The 22,856-nt window shown below is 46.6% G+C and overlaps 1 protein-coding gene across 2 annotated transcripts in view; it reads left to right on the top strand.

Annotated features, from left to right (window-relative positions):
* Nucleotides 1–223: 223 nt before the first annotated feature.
* The window catches only part of SLC23A3 (solute carrier family 23 member 3), a 206,022-nt gene continuing 183,389 nt past the window's right edge, over nucleotides 224–22,856 (top strand). Inside the window, exon 1 of one of the 2 annotated variants that reach the window (XM_069616868.1) lies at nucleotides 224–538. In XM_069616868.1, the coding sequence (XP_069472969.1) occupies nucleotides 431–538 (108 nt within the window). In that variant the 5' untranslated portion in view covers nucleotides 224–430. The remainder of the gene's footprint in view (nucleotides 539–22,856) is intronic. The other variant, XM_069616867.1, reaches the window with a different exon arrangement.

Here is a 22,856-nt window from a genome sequence, read left to right as displayed (position 1 = left end):
CTTGGCACAGACTATGGGCCTATTAACAGAACATCTAAAGGTGCCTCCAACCCCTTTCCAGAAGGCATTGTGCAGATGTGGCAGTGATTGACAAAGACGCACCAGAGATGCAGGACAGGCACGGGTGCCAGCGGGTTCGACAGATCGGCGGGCACGGGGGCCACGCGTAAAGGAAGCCTGTTACTGGTAAACCCGTGTGAAGGCAGCTGGAACACTACAGTTAATGGCTAACGGCACGGCCCAAGGCGTCTTATGTAAGGTGTGCAGCCAAAGGTCAGGAGTTCAAGCTGGACCGCCCAAGGCAGAGGACCTCCCGGGGGCACTGGCTGCTGACTGGCAGGGCTGGTCCAGAGGGGGGTGACCGCTGGCTCTAAGGGGTGGGGGCGTGCAGGCATGAGCCCAGAGGGACAGCAGCCAGGTCGGTGACAGCATGACGAGCAGCTGCTGGTGGGCCCCGACCTCCGGGGGTCCCTGCACCCTCGCCTACCCCGTGCACAAGGCTCCGCCCTGGGCGCTCAGCTTCCTCTTCGCTCTGCAGGTAAGGGTCGCTGGGCGCAGGGTCGGGGGTGGCTGCTGTGGGTGTGTGACAAGCAGGTCAGGATAGGTCGGCGTCCATGCAATGTTTATGATATGATAGGTTATTTATAAGCGCTTAATACCCAGAGGTTTCTAAGTGCGGACCCGGGGATCGAACCTGTGTTGCTCCATGTAGTCTTGCTTCCAAGGTGAGCACATTGCCCCTGAGCTATCCTCCTGAGACCGGCTCCTTATAGAGCCTAATGAGAGACATTCATCTGTCAGGTGGGGGTAGGACGGTGCCAGATTCGACAGGTTCCTCTGTAAAGCCCATTGGGCTGTGGCACAGAGAGGTACAGGCCAGGGGATAGGTAGGTGTCTATGCCAAGTAGTAGGTCCGGGGCAGAATTAGTTATCTGTAGCCTCGCATGAGCTGTTCGGGGGCCACTCCTCCCAGCCCGCAGGAATAGTGCCAGCTGGCAACGGCCTGGGAAGTAGATCCAGAATGTACCCTTGACGATATCGCCTCCACGCCCCGAAGAAGTCAAGCAATTCAATGAATATAGCGCCTACGACATTAATCTGGAGCCTCTGTGCGCTCTTGGGGCTAGATTACAGAAAAACTGCACAGGTGCAAGTCGAATTGTGTACAGTATTACTACTAAGGCGAACATTGCTCTAGTACAAATACCTATTCGTTCAATTCGTCTTTGCTCAAGGGCAACGTTTATGCTGGTACTCATATGAAATGGTGGCCCACTAGGGTAAGGATACTAGTGCACAGTTTACACCATAATACCTTAGACTGGGGCAGACGCATGGCCTTGCTCGAGTCACACTGCGTGTCAGCCCGGCAGCTGAGATTTCTCTTTAGGAAGCATCTCTCCCGACCATCGCTTGTGCGACTCCGGTTGTGCATAAGCACATGCCCCCACACAGCGCACCAAAGGTGCTCCTTCCGACTGCACTCTGAGCAAAACAATGGCACAAAAGCACAGGCCCGGCCAGCAACAGGCAGGGGGCTTCAAACATTCCAGAGAGACTTCTCCATTTACTCCCCTCCATGGCCTGGTCATAATGTCCCTCAAACTCTCCCCATTGTAAGAAGATCTCCGCTTCCCTTCAAATCGGATTTCTTTTCTAGTGTACGTTCTTTTGTGATAAAAAGTGCATTGTTCCTCCCTGTATATAAATAAACAAACAAATAAATAATCATTCTTCTCGCATTCTACTTGCAAAATGACATTTTAGGCAAGTTCTTTTTTTCTGTGTGCAAAATGCCTGTGATTAGAATAGACCTCACTTCCTGCATTCCGTTCATGCGCAAAATGCGTGTAATGCACGCCTCATTCCTGTGCTAGTGCAAAATGAACGCTAGGGATGTCCTTCCCGTGTTCTGTGTACACAACAAGTGTTTCAAATCATTCCTGCGTTCTGGTTTCAGTTGTTCCAATATAGAGTTTCATGTGGACTTATCCCGCTTCTCAGCGCTGTAAGAATATCTATTATTTTTACCCAGGTTAATGGCACTGGCGTGCAAACACTAGAGTTTAAAGGAAGTCATTTTTTTGTATACTGTGTGCTGAAAGAATGCTATGCAAAATCTAACTTCATTTTTTGTGCAAAGTGTATGCTTTAGACTCTCTGCCTTCAAATTATAGACAAAATACGTCTTTTGTAATTTCTTTCTGCAAACTCTGTGCAAACATAATGTTATGCAAGTTGTATCTGCATTCCAAGCGGAACATGAAAGTTACGAAAGGCCTCTGCCATTTGTATGCATAGGGGATGTTATGTAAGATCTTTGCGCCTGCTGTGTGCACAGTGAATGCGTTTCAAGTCCATTCTGCACGTTCACGCAAAATGGATGGTTCTTGCTGCATACAGTGTTCAAAATGAATGTTACGCAAGCTTCTTCTGCATGTCTACACACAATGAATGATATGCATATGCATGTTATATCAGCATACTGTGCACAATGAATGTTATACACGCCCTTCCTGCATTGTTATGCAAAATGGATGTTATACAAGCTTATGCAAGCCCTTCCTGCATTGTTATGCACAATGGGTGTTATACAGGCTTATGCAAGCCCTTCCTGCATTGTTATGCAATGTGGGTGTTATACAAGCTTATACAAGCCCTTCCTGCATTTTAATGCAAAATTGATATTATACAAGCCCTTCCAGCATTGCTATGCAAAATGAATGTTATACAAGCCCTTCCAGCATTGCTATGCAAAATGAATGTTATACAAGCCCTTCCTGCATTGTTATGCAAAATGGATGTTATACAAGCTTATACAAGCCCATGAATGTTATACAAGCCCTTCCTGCATTGTTATGCAACATGGATGTTATACAAGCTTATGCAATCCCTTCCTGCATTGTTATGCAAAATGGATATCATACAAGCTTATCCAAGCCCTTCCTGAATTGTTATGCAAAACGGATGTTATGCAAGCCCTTCCTGCATTGTAATGCAAAATTAATGTTATACAAGCCCTTCCTGCATTGTTATGCAACATGGGTGTTATACAAGCTTATACAATCCCTTCCTGCATTGTTATGCAAAATTGATGTTATACAAGCTTATACAAGCCCTTCGTTCATTGTTATGCAAAATGGATATTATGCAAGCCCTTCCTGCATTGTAATGCAAAATGGATAGTATTGCATTGTAGTATTGTATGTGTTGTGTACAGATTCATAGAGCACAGCAAAGACCTGGCGGCATCAAGGCGCTAAGCATAGAGGGTAAGGTTGCAACAGGCATTTAGAACAGCAGTGTTTTAAGCTGCTTTCGAAAGGAAGCAAAAACAGGGATTCCCTGCATCTGGGGGAGAAGAGCGTTCCACAGTGATGGAGCAAGTACGAAAAAGGATCTGCCTCCCGCCCACGCTCGCTGGAAGCGGGGAACGACCAGCAAGGACTGAATAGCTGATCAAAGAGTTTGCTTCGATTGGTAAAGTGAGAGTCTGGATTGTAGAAATTCAGCCCCAGCATGATGAATAGCGCGATGGAGGATCCATAGAATCTTAAAATTCACCCGGCTTATGACAGGAAGCCAGTGAAGGCGACAACGATCATAAGAAGGAGACATTCTAGGGGCATTTAGGGCCAGACTGGCTGCTGCATTCTGGAGAATCTGAAGGCGGTGGAGTAGAGCCTTAGGTGACCAAGATAGGTTCCATTGCAATAATCAATTGATCCCATGATGGAAGCGGTCACAATCTTTGACCTGGAATCATTCGGGAGAAAGGGAAGGACCTTCTTCAGAACTTCAAGTTTGACAAAGCCTGTTTGACAAACTATGGAGATGTGTGCTTCTCTAGAACCAGAGGCCATGAGTTGAATACCTAGGCTCTTAACTGAGGTGGAGGGTTCAGGACAAGGACCTATGGAGGAAGGCCAGTATTCAGGCATCCAACACAGTCCAGCAGAAACAGGGCCAACTACCAGATCCTCAGTTTTCTCTCCGTTAAGCTCAAGCCAATTATTGGCCATCCATATACCCACTGCTGAGAGAAAATCTTTAAGCTTTTGGGGAGGATCTTCCTTGGGAACATTTAAACGAAAAATAATCTGGGTATCATCTGCTTAAGTAAAAAATGTACACCATAACTCGAAATGAGTTTGGCCAGCACCACCATATACAAATTGAAAAGCTTTAATGATACTCAATGCATGGACCTTGGAAGGAAAAGCGGCCGAGCCAGCACCACCATGATTCGAACTTAGAAGTGCATGCTCACCCTATGTCAGAGGTGAGCATTTAACCCGCAAGCTATCTACTAGGAGAAATATCGTACATACGTTCAGAAGAGCCAAACCCAGATAGTGACGGAGATGTGGTGTTAACCTGCATTGATAGAGAACTATTTGTCTGGCCCAAGTGCTCTTGCCTTTACACAAAGACGACTCAGGTAATTAAACATGACAATTGTACATACACTCTGATGGACTATGCTAGTTAGCAGGTGTAGAACACCACTTATTCCACTAGCTGTCCTTGTCAGAAGCTGTATGGCCACAGTACAAACAGGAGAACATTGCTCCTAAAATCGATGTAAGAACCTCAGTCCCCTTTGCAACTGCCCTACATTGAGAAGAACCCTTTTGCTTCAGACATGGATTGGTGTATCCTAGAGACGGGCAAGGGAGGACTGTGAGGAGATGCAGGCAATTCAGTATTTGCTGTTTGCAAACAGAGATGGATACACACATTACAGACACATGGACAGGGCCTTAATGAAACCCTTGACTGGCGTCATTATGCTACATATATGGCTTGGTGTATCCTTGAAAGAAGCAAAGGAGGACTGGGAAGTAGTGCAGATGATGCAACATTAGCAGCCTGCAGAGATGGATACACATATTACACACTCATGAACAAAGCATCAATGAAATGATGGACTGGCACATACTTTTGTTTGGATGAACCAGATAGTCTCACAATGAAATTCTGGATGAGAAACGAAACATAAGAGGGCACCACCACAATTCCATAAATGCTACAAAATTACAAACATTTGGAAAAAAAATAGATAGATAGATAGATAGATAGATAACATACAATATCAAATATGCAATGCACTCCAGAATCCATGCTTGCACTTGGTGGATAATAAAACTAACAACCAGGTACTGGGTGTTCACCTTTCTGTAATATCAGTAATATGTCACAAAACAAGGTCTCTTTTCAGTTTCTTTTAATAAACTTTAAAAAGTCACTAAAGTGTCATAGAATTCAGAAATCCTTCTTTAAAAGAGTCAGAATCCTTTTAGACAAACAATGGGAAAACAATCACGTGAATCCATTGCATTTCAGAATGAAATCCTTCATCAGGGAGATGTCTGTGAAAAAATAAAACGTACCGTAAGAAATTACCCCGGAATTAAGCTTCTTTGGTGTACATAACAGTTAGAAAGTTGTAAAAAAAAGATAAAACAAGCCTAGCCGTCTCAAGGTGCTAAGACATCACATTCTAGAGAAAATTACACGAGTCTGCTAAATAACCCTATCAGAATAACACTGAAATATAAAATGTATAATTCTAAGATCACCAAAACAAAACAGATACAAGATAGACCTCTGACACGTGCTCTTAAACTTCAGGGCAATGTAACGCTCACCTGATTCCCGTAGAGGCGCCGGTCTTGACTGGGCGTATACCGTATCTTCTAAGGTGATGTGTAACACACGGCTGGCTCTTTGGGCTGGACCCCTGTGCACTGTATGTCTGACTCGAAGGGTAAGGTGTCTGCAGATAGAAAATATGGGATTAATGAACTGGGTTCTTGAATGTCTCTCTCTTCTTCCCTTTCTCTTCCCCTGTAGAACCCCAAAGGTTAACGCGCTCACCTTAGGTAAGTGAACGCCGTGCTCTCCATCTGCTTCGGAGCAGGGTGCTGAAACCAGTTTCTTCACTGGATAAGGGGAGCAGGCCTCTTGACTTCAGAGGACTGCTGTCCGTCGTTTACTTCACGAACGGTAAGTTTCGAGTAATTCAAATGTCTTTAAAAGTCTTTAGTAATGTTGTATCTTGTTTTGCAGGGTTCCGGCGATGGCGAATGATGGGCTGAAGTGAGTTTTAAGATGGAGCCCGTGTGATGAATAGAAGCGCCTGGAAGCACGTAAGTAAGCGCTTGCTGCCTGCTTCACGACGCGCTCTAACTGTCTTTTTCCTTTGCAGGTACAAGTTCGGAGCGGCTGCAGGGTGCCGGAATACCCACTGGGTTAGATGTGAAAGGAGTAATTGCACGTGAGTATTAAAGTTCCCCAAAGTCTTTAAACGCACCTTGTTTTATCTTTCAGATGCGGGATGCAGCGCCGAAGGCCTCCGGAGCGTGCGAAGAATTGGTAAGCTTTTGTCTTTCAGATGCCGGAATGCAGTGCGAAGACCTCCGGAGCGCACGAAGAGTAGGTAAGCCTTTGTCTTTCAGATGCCGGAATGCAGCACGAGGCGTTGGTGACAGCCAATGGATCAGGTAAGTGGAGCGCTGTCACTGAAGACCGTAATGCTAACCTGTTCTTTCTTGTCTTTATAGGTGTTGCTGAAGACTGGATTCAGGATGGTAAGCCTTTTTCCTTAGGCCCAGGATCAGATGCAGAAGACACGATGAGCATTCTGCTGCAGAGGATGCAGAATAACGCAAAGCAAGATTCATCCATCGGGTGTGGTTTAAATAGCCTCCTGTAGTGCTTAGGTGTCTCCTTCCACAGCCACGCCTAGGAAAGAAAAGAGTTCCTGCTTTCCAGAAGAGTTCCAGGGTTCTGAACCTAGGGAGTGGCTCCTGCCCCACCCAACAGGAAAAGTAGTCCCAAACAGAAGAGGATCAGAGGCTCAACTGGCAGGTAAGTAAGCAGCATGGTCTGCCGCAGGTAAGTCCACCCAAGCATTATGAGCCCGGCGCTTCCAGCGCTGGGACTGGGCACATTTATGAGCCTGGCGCCACCGGCGCCAGTACAGGGTCCAAAAGGTCCCAATTGGGACCGGCTGGCGCTCGGAACCTGGGTTATGGGTCTGCTTCCAAGGGAGTTGGGCAAGTCCTGACCTCTTGGAAGCAGAGATCATGACAGTACCCCCCCTCAAGGCCCCTCCCAAACCGGGCTTCTCCAGGGGTTTGGGTTTGTCAGGAAATGTTCGATGACATTTTTTGATTAGGCGAGGAGCGTGGACATATTCAGCAGGTTCCCAGGATCTCTCTTGGGGGCCGTAGCCTTTCCAGTCAATTAGGTAAAATAGTTTAGATTTGGAGATCTTGGAGTCCAGAATGCTTTTGACTTCAAACTCGACTTCTCCATCAACTAGGATAGGTTTTGGAGATTTAGTTAGTCGGGTTTGAGGTTGCACGGGTTTTAATAGAGAGACGTGGAAGACCGGATGTATCTTCATGTGCGGGGGCAAGTCCAACTTGACCGCTACTGGGTTTACTATGGTAGTGATGGAATAGGGACCAAGGTATCTTGGGTTGAATGTACGTGGCCCTTTTAGAGGTAGATATTTGGTAGATAACCAGACTTGATCCCCTACTTGATATTGAGGGGCTTCCTTCCGATGTTGATCTGCTCCTTTTTTGTATTGTTCTTTAGCCCTTTGAAGGTGAGAAACAGCTTCCTTAAAGGCTTGGGTGATTGTAGCATGCAGGTAGTCTACTGCTGGTGTTTCAAGATCTTGGAAGGGATCCAACTCCGAGGTTCGAGGGTGACTGCCGTACAAAAGAAAAAACGGGGTTTTCCCAGTTCCCGAATGGACAGAGTTATTGTAGGCATATTCGGCTATCCAAAGGATGTCTTTCCAAGTTTTTTCAGTTTGTTGCAGCATGCAGCGTAAATACTGTTCCAGAGTTTGATTGGTCCTCTCGGTTTGTCCGTCGGTCTGAGGGTGGTGACTGGTCGATAGTCTCACATCAATTTGAGCCGACCGACAGCAACTTCGCCAAAAATGAGAAATAAATTGACTACCTCGATCCGATATTAGAACCGAAGGAAAACCGTGCAGTCGGACGATGTTTTCCAGAAATTCCCGGGCCAGAGTTGCTACTGTTGGCAAGCCTTTGAGCAGAATGAAATGCGCCATCTTGGAGAATAAGTCCACGATTACTAGAATCGTATTGTATCCGGAGCATGGAGGTAGATCGGTGATGAAGTCCATAGAAAGCGTATGCCAAGGGCGAGGTGGAGTGTCAATAGGGCGTAAGAGGCCTGCTGGTCTTTCCTTTTGACTCTTGTTTTGGGCGCATACTCCACAGGACATTATAAAGTCTCTGATATCTTTTTTCCAAGACGGCCACCAGAAGTAGCGCTTGATCTTTTCTGAAGTCTTGGTCATACCGGGATGTCCTTCCATTAAAGAATCGTGATAACAAGAGATTACTTTTTTCTGTAAATCTGTGCTGGGCAGGTATAATCGTTCTTGGAAATACAATAAGTTGTCCTTTACTGCAAAGTCCTTTCCCTTTAAATGCCAATTCTGTATGTCTGCTGGAGTTACAAGTTGCCTGGCTTTATCCTTAACTTCCTCTATGGATTGTGTGGCGATTACACCCAGGATTCTTTGTTCGGGAATGATTGGTACAGGTTTAGGGTTGATCAAGTGTTCTTCCACTCCCATTCGAGAAAGGGCATCGGCTTTACCGTTTTTTGTACCAGGTCGATAGGTAATTATGAAGTCAAATTCGGCAAAGAATAATGCCCAACGGAGTTGTCTAGAGGATTGGGCTTTTGCAGTTTTCAAATATTGCAGGTTTCGGTGATCCGTAATCACAGTAACGGTGTGTCGGACCCCCAGCAGATAATGCCGCCAAACCTTAAAAGCAGACTTGATAGCCAGAAGTTCCTTGTCAGTAATCGTGTAATTGATTTCAGGAGGCGAGAATTTGCGGGACCAAAATGCCACAGGATGCAACTGATTGGTTACCGGGTCCTTTTGTGATAGAACTGCCCCCATGGCAAGGCTTGAAGCATCAGTTTCCACGATGTAGGGGAGTTCGGGGCGAGGGTGTTTTAAGATTGGTGCAGAGATAAATTTAGTCTTCAAATCCTGGAAAGCTTGTTCCGCCTCGGTAGACCATTCAAAACGTTTGTTTTTCTTTAACAAGGCAGTGATGGGCTGGACTATTTGAGAAAATTCGGGGATAAACCTGCGGTAAAAGTTAGCGAAGCCTAACATGCTTTGCACACCTTTTACGGAGGATAGTGATGGCCATTTGAGAACTGCATCGACTTTCTTTGAATCCATACGCACTCCGCTAGGTGATAATATGAATCCCAAGAATTCAACTTCAGTTACATTGAAAACACATTTTTCCAACTTAGCGAAAAGTTTGTGTTGACGCAATCTTTCGAGGACCATTTTTACGTGTTTCCGATGTTCAGATTCCGATGAAGAATAAACGAGGATGTCGTCAATGTAAACAACAACACACACATCTATGAGCTCTCTGAGGACATCGTTCATAAAATATTGAAAGGCGGCCGGGGCATTGCAAAGTCCGAAGGGCATGACCTGATATTCAAATAGCCCATATTTGGTGCGGAAGGCCGTCTTCCATTCATCGCCCTCTTTTATTCGAACCAAATGGTAGGCTCCTCTAAGGTCCAACTTTGCATATATGCATGCTTTTCTGACCTGGTCCAGGAGTTCAGGGATCAAAGGTAACGGATATCTATTCTTGACGGTGATCTGGTTCAGGGAGCGATAATCTATACAAGTTCTAAGGTCTCCTTCCTTTTTTGGAACGAAGAACAAAGCTGAAGAAGCAGGGGACTTGGAAGGACGAATAAACCCATTTGCCAGGTATTGATCCAGGTATTGACGAAGGTGAAGGTTCTCAGGCTCGGTGAGGGCATAAATTCTACTACAAGGAGGAGTAGATCCAGGTATCAGGTCTATCTGGCAGTCATAAAACCTATGAGGAGGTAGAGAGTTAGCCTGATCCTTCCGGAAAACATCTTGGTATTCTTGGTATTCGGGAGGTAACCGAGGAGTCTCTGAAGAAGTGGCTGCCAGTGCAACACCAGGTGGAGGATGACAAGTAGAGACACATTCTGGAAACTGGACCGTTCTTGCTCGCCAATCGATCAGAGGATTGTGTTTCTCTAACCAAGGAATTCCTAGAATAACCTGAAACTGAGGGGCCTTGATCACATCGAACACGATCTTCTCATGGTGTCCATCTTGACTTACGAGCGTCACTTCTTGAGTGGTATGCGTTACTGGTCCGGAGGCTATCTCCGTTCCATCCACCGTAGTAATGACGTCCTTTACAGCCTTGGGACAAAGAGTTAGATTCATCCTAAAAACCATTTCATGATCCACATAATTGCCGATGGCACCACTGTCGACGTAAGCTTCAATTGCATGTAATCGATCCGGATTATCAGGGCTAATGAGGACCATAGGTATCACGAAATGCGAGGTCACGGAACTGGTTTTCACGCTCGGCAAGAGGACCTCTATTCTTGTCGGGCAAGGTCGTTTCCCTGCTCAGAGTTTGTAACTTTGGTAACTGCAGCTCCTACTGCCTTCTTGGCAGGTTTCACCGGACAGTCTCGAAGAAAGTGCCCTGAGTTTCCGCAATAGAGGCATAATTGCAACTGTTTTCTCCTTTCCCGCTCCTTTTGTGTTAGAGGACCTTTCAGGCCCCCTATTTGCATGGGATCCCCGGAGTCTACTCCTTTGGAAGGAGTTGGCGGTTTGGAAAATACTCGAGCATCAAACTTGGAACGATCGGCCTTCCTGTTCTGCAGTCTGTGATCTATTTGAACAACTAAATCTATATAGTCCGAACAATCTTGTGGGGGATTCACTACTTGGGCTAACACATCTTTGAGCTCTCCACGTAGACCTCTATAAAACAGCGTAATCCTTTTGTCCTCAGGCCATTGAGTTTCCACTATCAGTCTGTTGAAAGATGCAATATAAGCCAAAAGGTCTTGATTACCTTGTCGCAACGAAAGAAGCTCATGGTCCAAAGCCTGCCCCTGTGAATGTCTTGCGAAAAGTTTTTCCATACTGAGCTGAAAAGCTTGAAAATCATGGAGGACCGGATCATCTTGATTTACTAGAGGGATCGACCAGTCTGCCGCATTACCACTAAGGTACGAAAGCACGAAAGCTACTTTAGCTTGATCAGTTGCAAATGCTGCTGGCCGGCATAAGAAATGCAACCGGCACTGATTGATAAATACTGCAAACCTCTTTGGGTCACCGGAAAATCGTTCGGGCGGAGCCAGAGGTACATTCCCAGGTAGGTTGATCTGCACTGGATTCATAGAGGATGTAGAAGGAAGATTTCCCCCAGATGCGGGTAACGGGGTCTGTCTGGCTTGTGACTGTAGCAATTGTCTAGCGAGATCATCTGTTCGCTCCTTGGAAATAATCAGTTCTCTTCTTAGAGCGTTCGTTTCCTGACGGGCTGCATGCACTTCTGCCCTTAGTTCCCCAAGTAACTGGGCTAGCTGGTCGGTATCCGAGGTTTCCATAGCGCCTGGACGGGAGTTTTGTGGTAGGCTTTGCGTTCTGTAACGCTCACCTGATTCCCGTAGAGGCGCCGGTCTTGACTGGGCGTATACCGTATCTTCTAAGGTGATGTGTAACACACGGCTGGCTCTTTGGGCTGGACCCCTGTGCACTGTATGTCTGACTCCAAGGGTAAGGTGTCTGCAGATAGAAAATATGGGATTAATGAACTGGGTTCTTGAATGTCTCTCTCTTCTTCCCTTTCTCTTCCCCTGTAGAACCCCAAAGGTTAACGCGCTCACCTTAGGTAAGTGAACGCCGTGCTCTCCATCTGCTTCGGAGCAGGGTGCTGAAACCAGTTTCTTCACTGGATAAGGGGAGCAGGCCTCTTGACTTCAGAGGACTGCTGTCCGTCGTTTACTTCACGAACGGTAAGTTTCGAGTAATTCAAATGTCTTTAAAAGTCTTTAGTAATGTTGTATCTTGTTTTGCAGGGTTCCGGCGATGGCGAATGACGGGCTGAAGTGAGTTTTAAGATGGAGCCCGTGTGATGAATAGAAGCGCCTGGAAGCACGTAAGTAAGCGCTTGCTGCCTGCTTCACGACGCGCTCTAACTGTCTTTTTCCTTTGCAGGTACAAGTTCGGAGCGGCTGCAGGGTGCCGGAATACCCACTGGGTTAGATGTGAAAGGAGTAATTGCACGTGAGTATTAAAGTTCCCCAAAGTCTTTAAGCGTTCTGCTGCAGAGGATGCAGAATAACGCAAAGCAAGATTCATCCATCGGGTGTGGTTTAAATAGCCTCCTGTAGTGCTTAGGGGTCTCCTTCCACAGCCACGCCTAGGAAAGAAAAGATTTCCTGCTTTCCAGAAGAGTTCCAGGGTTCTGAACCTAGGGAGTGGCTCCTGCCCCACCCAACAGGAAAAGTAGTCCCAAACAGAAGAGGATCAGAGGCTCAACTGGCAGGTAAGTAAGCAGCATGGTCTGCCGCAGGTAAGTCCACCCAAGCATTATGAGTCCGGCGCTTCCAGCGCTGGGACTGGGCACATTTATGAGCCTGGCGCCACCGGCGCCAGGACAGGGTCCAAAAGGTCCCAATTGGGACCGGCTGGCGCTCAGAACCTGGGTTATGGGTCTGCTTCCAAGGGAGTTGGGCAAGTCCTGACCTCTTGGAAGCAGAGATCATGACAGGCAATGATTGTTTCTCTAATTGCTCGCAGTAAGAACTTGCAAGCTCCAGGCCCAGACGGCTTCTCTAATGCCGTCTTAAAACTTGACCCGCATCTGTGGGCTAACATCTTGTGCAGGATCTTTGAGCAAATTACCTCACTAGCCAGCATGCTGACGTCATGGAGCGAGTCCATCATTGTCGTGATTCTTAAAAAGGGACAACGGTCTCTACTATTCAACTATAGACCATAGCACTTTTAGACATCCCTGCAAAGATTTATCCAAGCATAGTGCTGACGGAACTAAAAGATTGGGCTCTGGCTATGGGAAGGTTAGACCTGTTGCAATCGGTTTTCAGGAAAGGGACGGCACGAACGCTAACATCTTTATCCTAAGAATTCTGAAAAAGGAAGCAATGGTGAGATTGAAACCCATCTATATGGCATTCATCGACTTCACTGCAGCATTCGACAGCATCGACAGATCGCCTTTAGGGTCTAAACTTAAAAGTGGGGATGCCCTGCCCACCTATTAGAGATTTTGGTCACCTTGCATTCCAATACATCTATTAGAGTGCGCCTCAATGTTCAGGGCAAATTGTCATCATCCATCGTGACCATGTGTGTCCTCAAGCAAGGTTGTTTCCCTGCCCCATTACTTTTTAGTTTTTTTCTCTCGGACATTGCTGAGGTTTTTCAAAGAATCTGCAGCTTCTCCCCGAATCTGGGCACCCTCAGCCTGGACTATTTGCTCTTCGCGAACGATCTTGTCCTGTTTGACTACACCCCGATAGGGCTACAGCACAAGCTGGATGCTCTGACGGCATACACGGCATCCAATCATCTAAGCATTAACATAAGAAAGTCCCAACTCGTTACTGAAATCAAAATATAAGAACTTCCGCTGGAATGTCAGCAACATACCTCTAGAAAAGGTAACCCCTTTTTCCTATCTGGCGTGTAGACTGTTGGAACTTCAGAATAAACGGAAGTTTCAAAATCACCAGCGTTGCAAAATGCTTATGCTCGCCACACAAGCTTGTGCTGTGAACTGGAAATTTGGTTACTTTTCATTAATCCCAGTGTTAAAATTCTATAAGATCAAGGTTCTTCCATCTATAACCTATGGGCGTGAGAATTGGGGACTCTCTACACTTTCGGACTGTGATGCGCTGGAGGGCCTGTTTTGGAGAAAGGTTTTTCACCTGCCCAACGGAGTGTCTGCAGCTGTCATCCATTATGAGCTAGGTCTGTCTTCCATACATTTTTTCCTTAATTGGAAATCTCTCATTATTGAAGAACATCTTCAGTGCAAATTAAGGCTCAATATGGTGGCTGTTAAAACAGTTGCTACTTAAGAATTCCTGGTCCTCCCTAAACATTTGGGAGACAGAGGGGGTAATTCATGGAATCAAGCACAGAAGTGGCATACACGGCTGGCGCACAGAGGGAGCGTGCGCCAGCTTGCGCCATCCGCGTGCTCCAAAACCCATTTTCATAAACTGTGTATTCATGGATTTAAACATCCATAACCAGCTGTGGTGCAGCGACCCTGCAGAAGCGCAAGCTACGCCCCAACCCTGCCCCGTGCACCAGAAACAGCTGCACAAATCCCCTACATGGCGCAAAGGCCAGTGGACCAGCATGCAGCCCCCCAACAACGAAATCGTCCTTAAAAATGCCACTCAGCCCTCACGCGACAACCCAATCGCGTGTAAAACTCCCCGCGAACCCCTTGGAATATGCATACCTCGCTCGCGCCAGCCCAATCACATGTTAAACTCCCCACGCCGCCCTTGGAATACGCATACCCCGCGCGCGCCAGCCCAATCGCGTGTAAATCTCCCTGCGCACCCTTTGAATACGCGTACCCCGCTCGCACCAGCCCAATCGCGTGGAAATCTCCCTGAGCACCACTTGGAATACGTGTACCCCGCTCACGCCAGTCCAATCGCGTGGAAAACTCCCCGCACACCCCTTGGAATACGGGTACCCCGCTCGCACCTGGCAAATTGCATGGGAAAAGTTCCCCCTGTGGTGTGGGCTGCCTGCGGGCATGGGGAGGGTGGATGGTCTGCCTGCGGGGCATGGTCAGGGGTGTAGGGTGGACCCCTGCGGTGTGGGCTGCCTGCAGAGGGTGCATGTGGCTCCTCACAACACTGATACGCAAATCTGGGGATACGCGAGTGTGCTTCACATGCGATTTCGCTGGTGCGTGCGGGGTACGTGTATTCCGGGGGACGCGAGTGAGCATTACATGTGAATTGGCAGTGTGGGCCCTCCTGGGTGTGACCTCCCCCCACCCCACGCCCCGCAGGCAGCACTCACCACAGGGGACACCCCTACAAACCCTGACCATGCCCTGCAGGCAGCCCACGTGGCAACATGCCCTTATGAGCCCCAACACATGTCCCCCCCACCAGTGACGGGCACCTGCCAGTAGGCCCCGACTCATGTCCCCCCCCACCCAACGTGCTCTCAGAATAGAGGCCCATGTCAGAAATGCCAACCGAAATCCCACCCCACGCCACAGCACCTTCGTCCAAACACACATCCATATATTGTACCCAATCCCCACTATAAGTACCACGCCTTGACATTCAAAAAAGCACACGCATGCACCCAAAGACATGTCAAACAGAGCCACACAGTAGTGACAAATGACAGAGGAAATGGACAGTGACACATGCTGCCACAATGATCCTGCACACTACTGGGGGTGCATATAGTAGCGGCCAGCCAGAACGGTCAAGGGAGCGGAAGCGTGTCTTGAGCACTCCGAATGTGCGCTCCACTATGCCCCTCGTTGCAATATGGGCTGCGTTGTATCTTACCTGGGGTGGTGTGGTGGAGTTCCGTATTGGCGTCATCATGTGGGTGCTCAGACGGTAGGCACTGTCCCCTGGGGAGGTGAGGATGGTTGTCATTAGTTGGGTTTGTGTATGTGTCTGTGTGTGACATGCATGCATGCATGTGCACAGACATTTGTACTCACCATTGAGCCATGTGTCGCCATGCTTCCCAGCTTCCAGGTCCCGGCTCAGGATGGACATTCTGTATATAAAACTGTCATGGGTAGACCCAGGATAGTTTGCATAGACAGAGGTGATGATTCCCTTGGCATCACATACAACCTGCACGTTCATGGAATGCCAGTGCTTGCAGTTGCGATAGTTGTGCTCAGTGGCCCTAGGTGGACGTAGGGCCACATGGGTGCAATCTATGGCACTGAGCACTTTGGGGAAGTGTGCCCCCCTGTAAAAGTCCAGGACCACGGCCTGCCTTTCTGCAGGTGTTCTGGACATGTATATGTGCCTGCAGACTGAGGGGCACGCAGTCATGATTGCCAACACCTGGTGTAGGAAGCGTGACTGCGTGGGCTGTAAGACACCCCCAACTATGGCAGTTATCCGCTCAAATGACCTAGTGGCCAAGAAATGCAGGACATTGAGCACCTTTTCCAAGGGGCTCAGTGCTTGGGAGCACAGGGTGGGTGATGTGAGGTCATCCTCCCACTCCCCGATCAGGTCTAGGATGATATGAAGTGGAAACCTATACCTGCCATAGACCTCATCATCAGGCATCTCAAAAAGGCTGGTCATGGGCAAAACAATGTGGGGCCTGGCTATTCTCCTGCTCTTTCGGTGTCCCACGATCACTGTTGCGAGAAATGGGATATTCATCGTAGTTGTATATGCATGTTTGTTGTTTGCGTGCACTTTTATACTGCGCAGGCCACTTCCGCCTGCCTTCTTGTGGCGGATGTGTTTACGCATGTGCGTGTCTTTTGGTGTGCGCGGGTTTCCCCTATTTGATTCCATGAATACGTGTTGTTCGCGTGCGTGTGGGTTGTTCCCAGCAGTACTTCCCCAGTTACGGCCTCATTTTCACGCGTTGTTCCCCATTCTGCGTGTTCTGCCCCCTTTTTGATGTGTGTGCTACACATTGTGCGCTTTCGCTGTGCACGTTGCGCACGATGTTCGGGATGTCGCAGTGAAGTGTGCGCTCATGTGCGCCAGACGTGGATTCGGCGCAGCTCCCTGCAAAAAACACACGCACAGACTTCCATGAATCACTTGCGTGCGATTCGCACGCATGCGCTGGATTTTTCTCGCTTGCCCCACCGGTTTCGGCGCACAATTATTCCATGAATCGGCCCCAGACTGTTACTCAATTTGTTAGAGGTGTGACATTCCAAAAGACTTAACTCTGCTTAGCAAAGCATTTCTCAAAAGGAGACTAAAGGAGTGGGACTAGATTGACACGATCAGCAAGGTCAGAACATACCATCTATATGCTGACTTGCTGATTGACGTGAGAGCATTCGGAATATGTCCTGAATACTTGAATACATCTCCAGCTGGATCCTGGCAATCCAGGATGATGAGGCTGCGGCTAAATTTGTTGCAGACCAACAAAACTATGGGTGCAAGGAACGAAATTCCGAGATCATTAAGACTATGCCGCTTCTGTGCAGCGCCTGACCAGGCGGAGACTCTTCGACACATAATATTGCACTATAGAGCTCTGGAGGCAAGGCACATGTTTTATTTCGGTCACCTGCTTCAATACTATGATCAGGTTCCCATTGAAAGAGTGTGGCAATTTATTATGAATTCTTATGGCCGCAATGATTGGATGGTTGACGCAGTTAAATTTTTAAAAGCAGTTTTAGATGTAATTGTATATCTTTTTCTTCTTGCACTTTCTTTTAAAATGACTTTCTGTGTTTTGTTAAAGTTTACCTGCTAACCAAATAACAAAAACAAAAATAAATAATAAACTCAAGATAGGCCCAATCCATAACAGATGTAATGGTTTATTGAGAGGCCATCGTCAACACAGGGAGTTCCTTCCCTCCCCAATCTAGGTTTCACACAATACACGGTTTAATGTACGTTCTTTATTCAGCCCTATTTATGAAGCATATCATACCCCCAAGATCCCTCCCCCTGAGCTACCAATGAGCCAAGAGCCAGGCCAATGTACAGGAAATATATTTGTATTTGTTTGGATGACAGGTAATAGAAAATCACACTAAAATGTCACACACCACTTTATCCGTGGCATCAAACAATAAACTTCTCTCTACATAAATAACTCACACATTTTGGTTGGGAAAACTTTATAAAAATGTGAAAACTAAGGATCATTAACACTGGTCCCTGAATAAAATCACTTTACGCTTGCAATGCTGAACAATTTCGGTTTTCCTGCATGCTTAACAGGCTAGCAGCCCCTCCACTTAAAGGCCTGTGTTGGGGAAGCTGGATGGTAAAAATTGAGATGATTTGAGAATTTTGGATTTCAGAACCACTTCCCCTCCCCTCCCCTCCGCACACCCAGTTAAAGACCTGTGTTAGGGAAGCTGGACAGAAAAAAATTGGATTATTTGGGAAGTTGGAAGTTGGGGATTTTTTTTAGTTTAGTACAAAGTCATCCCTCGTCCTAAAGAATTTGGGGTCAACAGGACAAATAAGATTACCCAATAAAATTGTTGTCTATAGTTTTCAGCGCATACCGGGAATGAGCTTTGTTAATTTTGAATTTTAACAAAAATCATTCCATGGTGTTCTGCCAAGGGGAATACATTAAATTAAAATGTTTAGTTAATTAGGCTAAGGATCGACACAGTTTTGCCCTCCCCCTGCCCGCTGTAACGGGACAGGTTTAAGGAAGAAGATACCCTCACCATTTGGTCTCACAAGGCTCAGTTCTACTTACATAGAAAGCCTCTGTTTAAAGTTCAGGAAAGACAACTACATTTCAGGACCCTCTTGTAGGTTAGAGCAGGGGTCTGGTCACTCCACTCTCAAGGATGGCCCCCAGCTCTTTACCATAGAGTCCAGTCAGCTTTTAGGCCTTCCTTGCAAGAGACAGCAGCAATAGACAGCTCCACCCAGATGCAATTTCAGCAAAATCTCCTTTTGATGTTTTCTGGTGGTAATTTTCAGCAGCTTCCTCACAATGATAATTTTAGGAGCTCTTCCTTTTTCTCATAGTGCATCCACTTTATATACCAGTGATGACATCATCGAGTTGACAATCTTAGCGAGTTCTTGCAACCAGGATTGGACAGTTACCCTTCTCTGAACTCCCAAGTCCAGCCTTTCTCTAAGGATTGGTTTATGAGTCTGGAGCAGACATAGGGCAATACCCATTTGCAATCCCCTTTTGTTTTCATGTCAACTTTTGCCAAAAATCTAGTTATGTGTCAAAAACATTGTGATTTACTAGTAACTGCCATAATATACATTTATATCGCTTCAGCTACTCATGGGAAATTTAATACAATGACTGCCAGGTCCACACTATGTTACACAGTCGTGTGGCAATTTTATGCCGTTTACAGCAAAAGCATAACAATTATAAACATGTAATTTACTCTCCATATTCCTAATTTTACCCTCCACCAGTTTGCCAATTCTTCAATTCGGGACATCTTCATAGCAGCCGGGAACACCTTTTCGCTTGCCATTACAATTGCCTAAGTCTTAGGTGGATGCGGTTTTTTCAACAAAATCAACTGGAAATTATCTAAAATTGACACATATACCAAGGCAGTATGACCTATGGTTGCTGGGAAAAATGCCTAAATGATAATAGTCCTTTTAAATTAATAGGAAATCTTTAGGTTATGCAAATTGGAGCCCTCCTGTCCCCAGTGCCATTTGCCTGTCTGGGCCAGCCTGTAACCAGCGTTTTATTTTGTATTAGTCTCTTTGGTTTGAAGTTGGTGGCTACCGGTCGTAAACACTTGGGCGGCCTTGGCAGCACAGAGACCCCCATCCCCACATTCCAGTCATGCACCAGCTAGAGCCATTTGCTCTGCACAGAACTACCTTAAGAGACAGCAAGTCTGAGGGACACTTGGTTTTCAACATCTTCCAGGCAGGCCACATTGTATTGCAGTTATAGATAGTTGGGATGCAAAAACTAGGCTTTCAGCAAGGGAGTCCTTTGTGAATTTTCATCATCAGAGACTCACCATTTATCCTAGGCTGAAAGGATCTCACATATCGCATTTGCTAACATCAGCCTTGATTATTTGACATACATTGTTTTACTGACCAGGGTTCACTTTGATTTTGCGCTCAAAGTACAGGGCTGTTTCTTTCAGTCATTAATAAAATACACTTTTAATTACCTGCTGTTTGTTGTTCTGCTGAAAAGTGGGTATGCATTGTCACAGTGTACCACCTTTGGATGGGTGACAGTTTCAATGAAAGTTATGCATGTATTTCTCAGCAAGTAAAGTGATGTGCTTTTCCAATCTGTACTTGGATTACATTTTTATTTTAGCTTCTCTGGATTTTAACTGCAGAAAGATACCCACATAGTCTGCCTAAATAGGCCCCCTTTCAGCATGCATGTTTCTGGATGCTGGCAGGTCCTTTCCCCCGTGGTCCCTTCAGTTCCATAGGTTTGGGGCCGTTGATTAAAGCTCACATAGATAAATCAAATGTGTGACACACAACTTCAAGTCATGATAAAAAAAGTGATAAAAAAGTAGTAATCATTGTACTAAAAAACAAATAGGTTAATTAACCTTCACAGTGTGCTTACCGAATCATGCAATGCAACGTAAGCTCTTCGCACAAAACATCAATAAACTCATCGTACCTCTGTGTAGACATGCCTTATTTGAAGTTCCACTGCATTATTATGTACTTCTGTCTAGCCCATCTCCTCCTAAGAGATTACCATTATCGCCCCACCACTAGGCGAGCCAAGGAAGTATTGCCTGTTTTCTGCGGTTTAGGAAGAATATTATTATTATTGTTAAGGTATTTATTGACCATGTATCTAGCTTTGGGAAACAACAGAGCACTGTACACGTCATGGGGGAAGTATACAGTGAGGGACATAGATTGCAAGGGATCCATAAAAGGGAGTGGGGATCTAACAACAGGGGAAGGGGGAGGACAATTTGGTTGCAAAAGATCTAGAAGCGCCCATGGGAGGAAACAGGAGGGAGCAGATCACCCAATCTCATGTTGGGTTGGGAATGGAGGTTATGTGGACCTAGTTGTTAGAGAGGAGCCATTCCTTGAAGAGGAAGGTCTCGAGCTCCTTCCTGAAACGTAGAAGCGAGGCAGCGAGCCCGGTTTTAGACAGGGAGGAAGTTCTATAGTCTCGGGGTATAGACAGAGAAGGCCTGTCTTCTGGTTCTTTCCTTCTTGCACTGGCAGAGTTCAAGTCTGCACATGTCCTTACTTCTGGTCTATCGCAGGCCGCTGGAATTGCTGGGTTTCTCAGCAAGGCAGCTTGGGGACTTCAGGGTGACAGCCTTGTGGGTGATGCAGCAGGATTTAAAGATGATACAGGCTTGCGGAAGGAGCCAGAGAAGTTCGATGAGGGTCGGGTGATGTGGCTATTTGGAGAGTCATGCTGAAGCATGTAGTACACATCTCTGGGCACTAGGGTGGTCACAGGAAGGCCTTCCAGAAGGGCATTGCTGCCATCCAGGTGGGAGCGGACCAAGGCGTGTATGCTGGGATGAAGGGCTTGATGGAATATAACTTCCATTCTGAGCACAGATCTGGGAGATTCCTCCTAACATCTGTTAGCAGCGGTGAGAGTCAGTGAAGGCAGTATGTCTAACTGCGACTGAGTCCCTAAGAGCATTTCAACTCAAGACTGCAAGGGAAACAAAAATATGGATCAGATTAAGGACATTACTAAAAGTTAACTTACTGACATTGTATTTTTATTTAGCATTTGTATTTATTTGTCATAAGAAACATAGCACTTATAAGAGAAACACTGTACAGAGTACATAACGGTGAGCAGAGCAGCCCTGTTACTAGGTGCCTTACAACAGTGGTGTATTGTGATCCCAGTGTAAAATAAAGTATACAGTGAGGAGGGAGAGGGGTGATGCTTATTGGACAAAATGTTAATGATACAAAGCCAGTGGGGGCAAAAGGGCATGCAGTTAGGCACCGGCAACAGAACCTTTAGAGGGGCAAACCATGCCACTGGCACCCCACCACTCCTCTGACACGGCGGCTCCCCGCAGTGGCAAAGCCTGCAGAGGAGAGAGGGCATGCAGTTAGGCTCAGTTCGGCGTGGAATAGAATGGAGGAGACAGCTCAGTAGTACTCAAAAGACCTCCTAGTGGACCGCTGTGGTCCACTGAAGTGATCTTCAGGAGTGTATTTCAGCCAGGACTTGGTCATTTATTTCGCACGCTCAATTTGAAGCCCACTGCTCACTCATTTGCTGTTTGGGGCAGTGGGTATTGGCCCTAGGGTTGGTCCAATCCTCTCTTTTTTTTAATGTATTCCATTACCACCATCAAAGGCGACTAGATGGACTTGAGAAAAGCCCCATGAGCCATTCGGCCATTCCCTGGAACGGCATTTAACTCAATTTGCACATCAGTTTCCACAAGTAGCTACTAATCATCATGAAGCGCCACGATGCCCCCGGGCTGACGTGCGCTCTACAAATCTGAATAAATAAATGTCTAAGAGGAAAGGAATCCCGGCCATAAGTCTGTCGAAGAAAAAAAAACCTTGCCATGGGATCAATTAACGAGGCACAACATTTAATGGACAACATAGAAGTCCTCCTTCTGATCTCGAGGATGAGGTCAACATTGGTTCCAACAATGACTCCTATGTAACTGGCCAGCCCCATGTAGAGTGCGATTGATTCGGGCAATTATATAACAAAGGAAGTCTTACCACTGGGGATCTAAGAGCTCCTTTGCCCTACCAATCTAGTTGAGGGCCGAAAAAATGAAGTAGCAGTCATTGCTCATCATGCTATCCATCTGTCAATTATGTGTAACAGCAGGTAGGCCATATTAGCTAATGAGGAACTGAATCAGGCAGCTAATGATCACAGCCAAGATCCCAGCAAAACAAGGTCTGCTATGGGGACAGTGGAACCTCCGTTGGATTCACCACCACACAGGGATCTGATGGTAAAAGAGAACTGTACCCGACCGGCTGATGCTGAAACGGGTATTACCTCCTTTCCAGAGTTTGCCTCCTGCAGCAATTCAGAATTGAAAGACTTCCATTATGTATTTTGAAAAGGTGCTACTAGTTTATTTAGCCAGTTGAGGAATTTCTTACCTATGATAATTGAAATTCTAAATTTGGTGAGCGAAATTGCCACTAGCCGGTGCAGAAAAAAAAGTCACGCCACCTGACTTAACCTCTTTTACTGTCACCTGTAGTATTTCAAATCAAGT

This window comes from Ambystoma mexicanum, chromosome 9, assembly GCF_040938575.1.
Source record: "Ambystoma mexicanum isolate Mex_15411 chromosome 9, UKY_AmexF1_1, whole genome shotgun sequence".
Classification (NCBI taxonomy): domain Eukaryota; kingdom Metazoa; phylum Chordata; class Amphibia; order Caudata; family Ambystomatidae; genus Ambystoma; species Ambystoma mexicanum.
The sequence above is the reverse complement of the archived record's forward strand: the minus strand, read 5'-3'. Positions and strand labels throughout refer to the sequence as shown.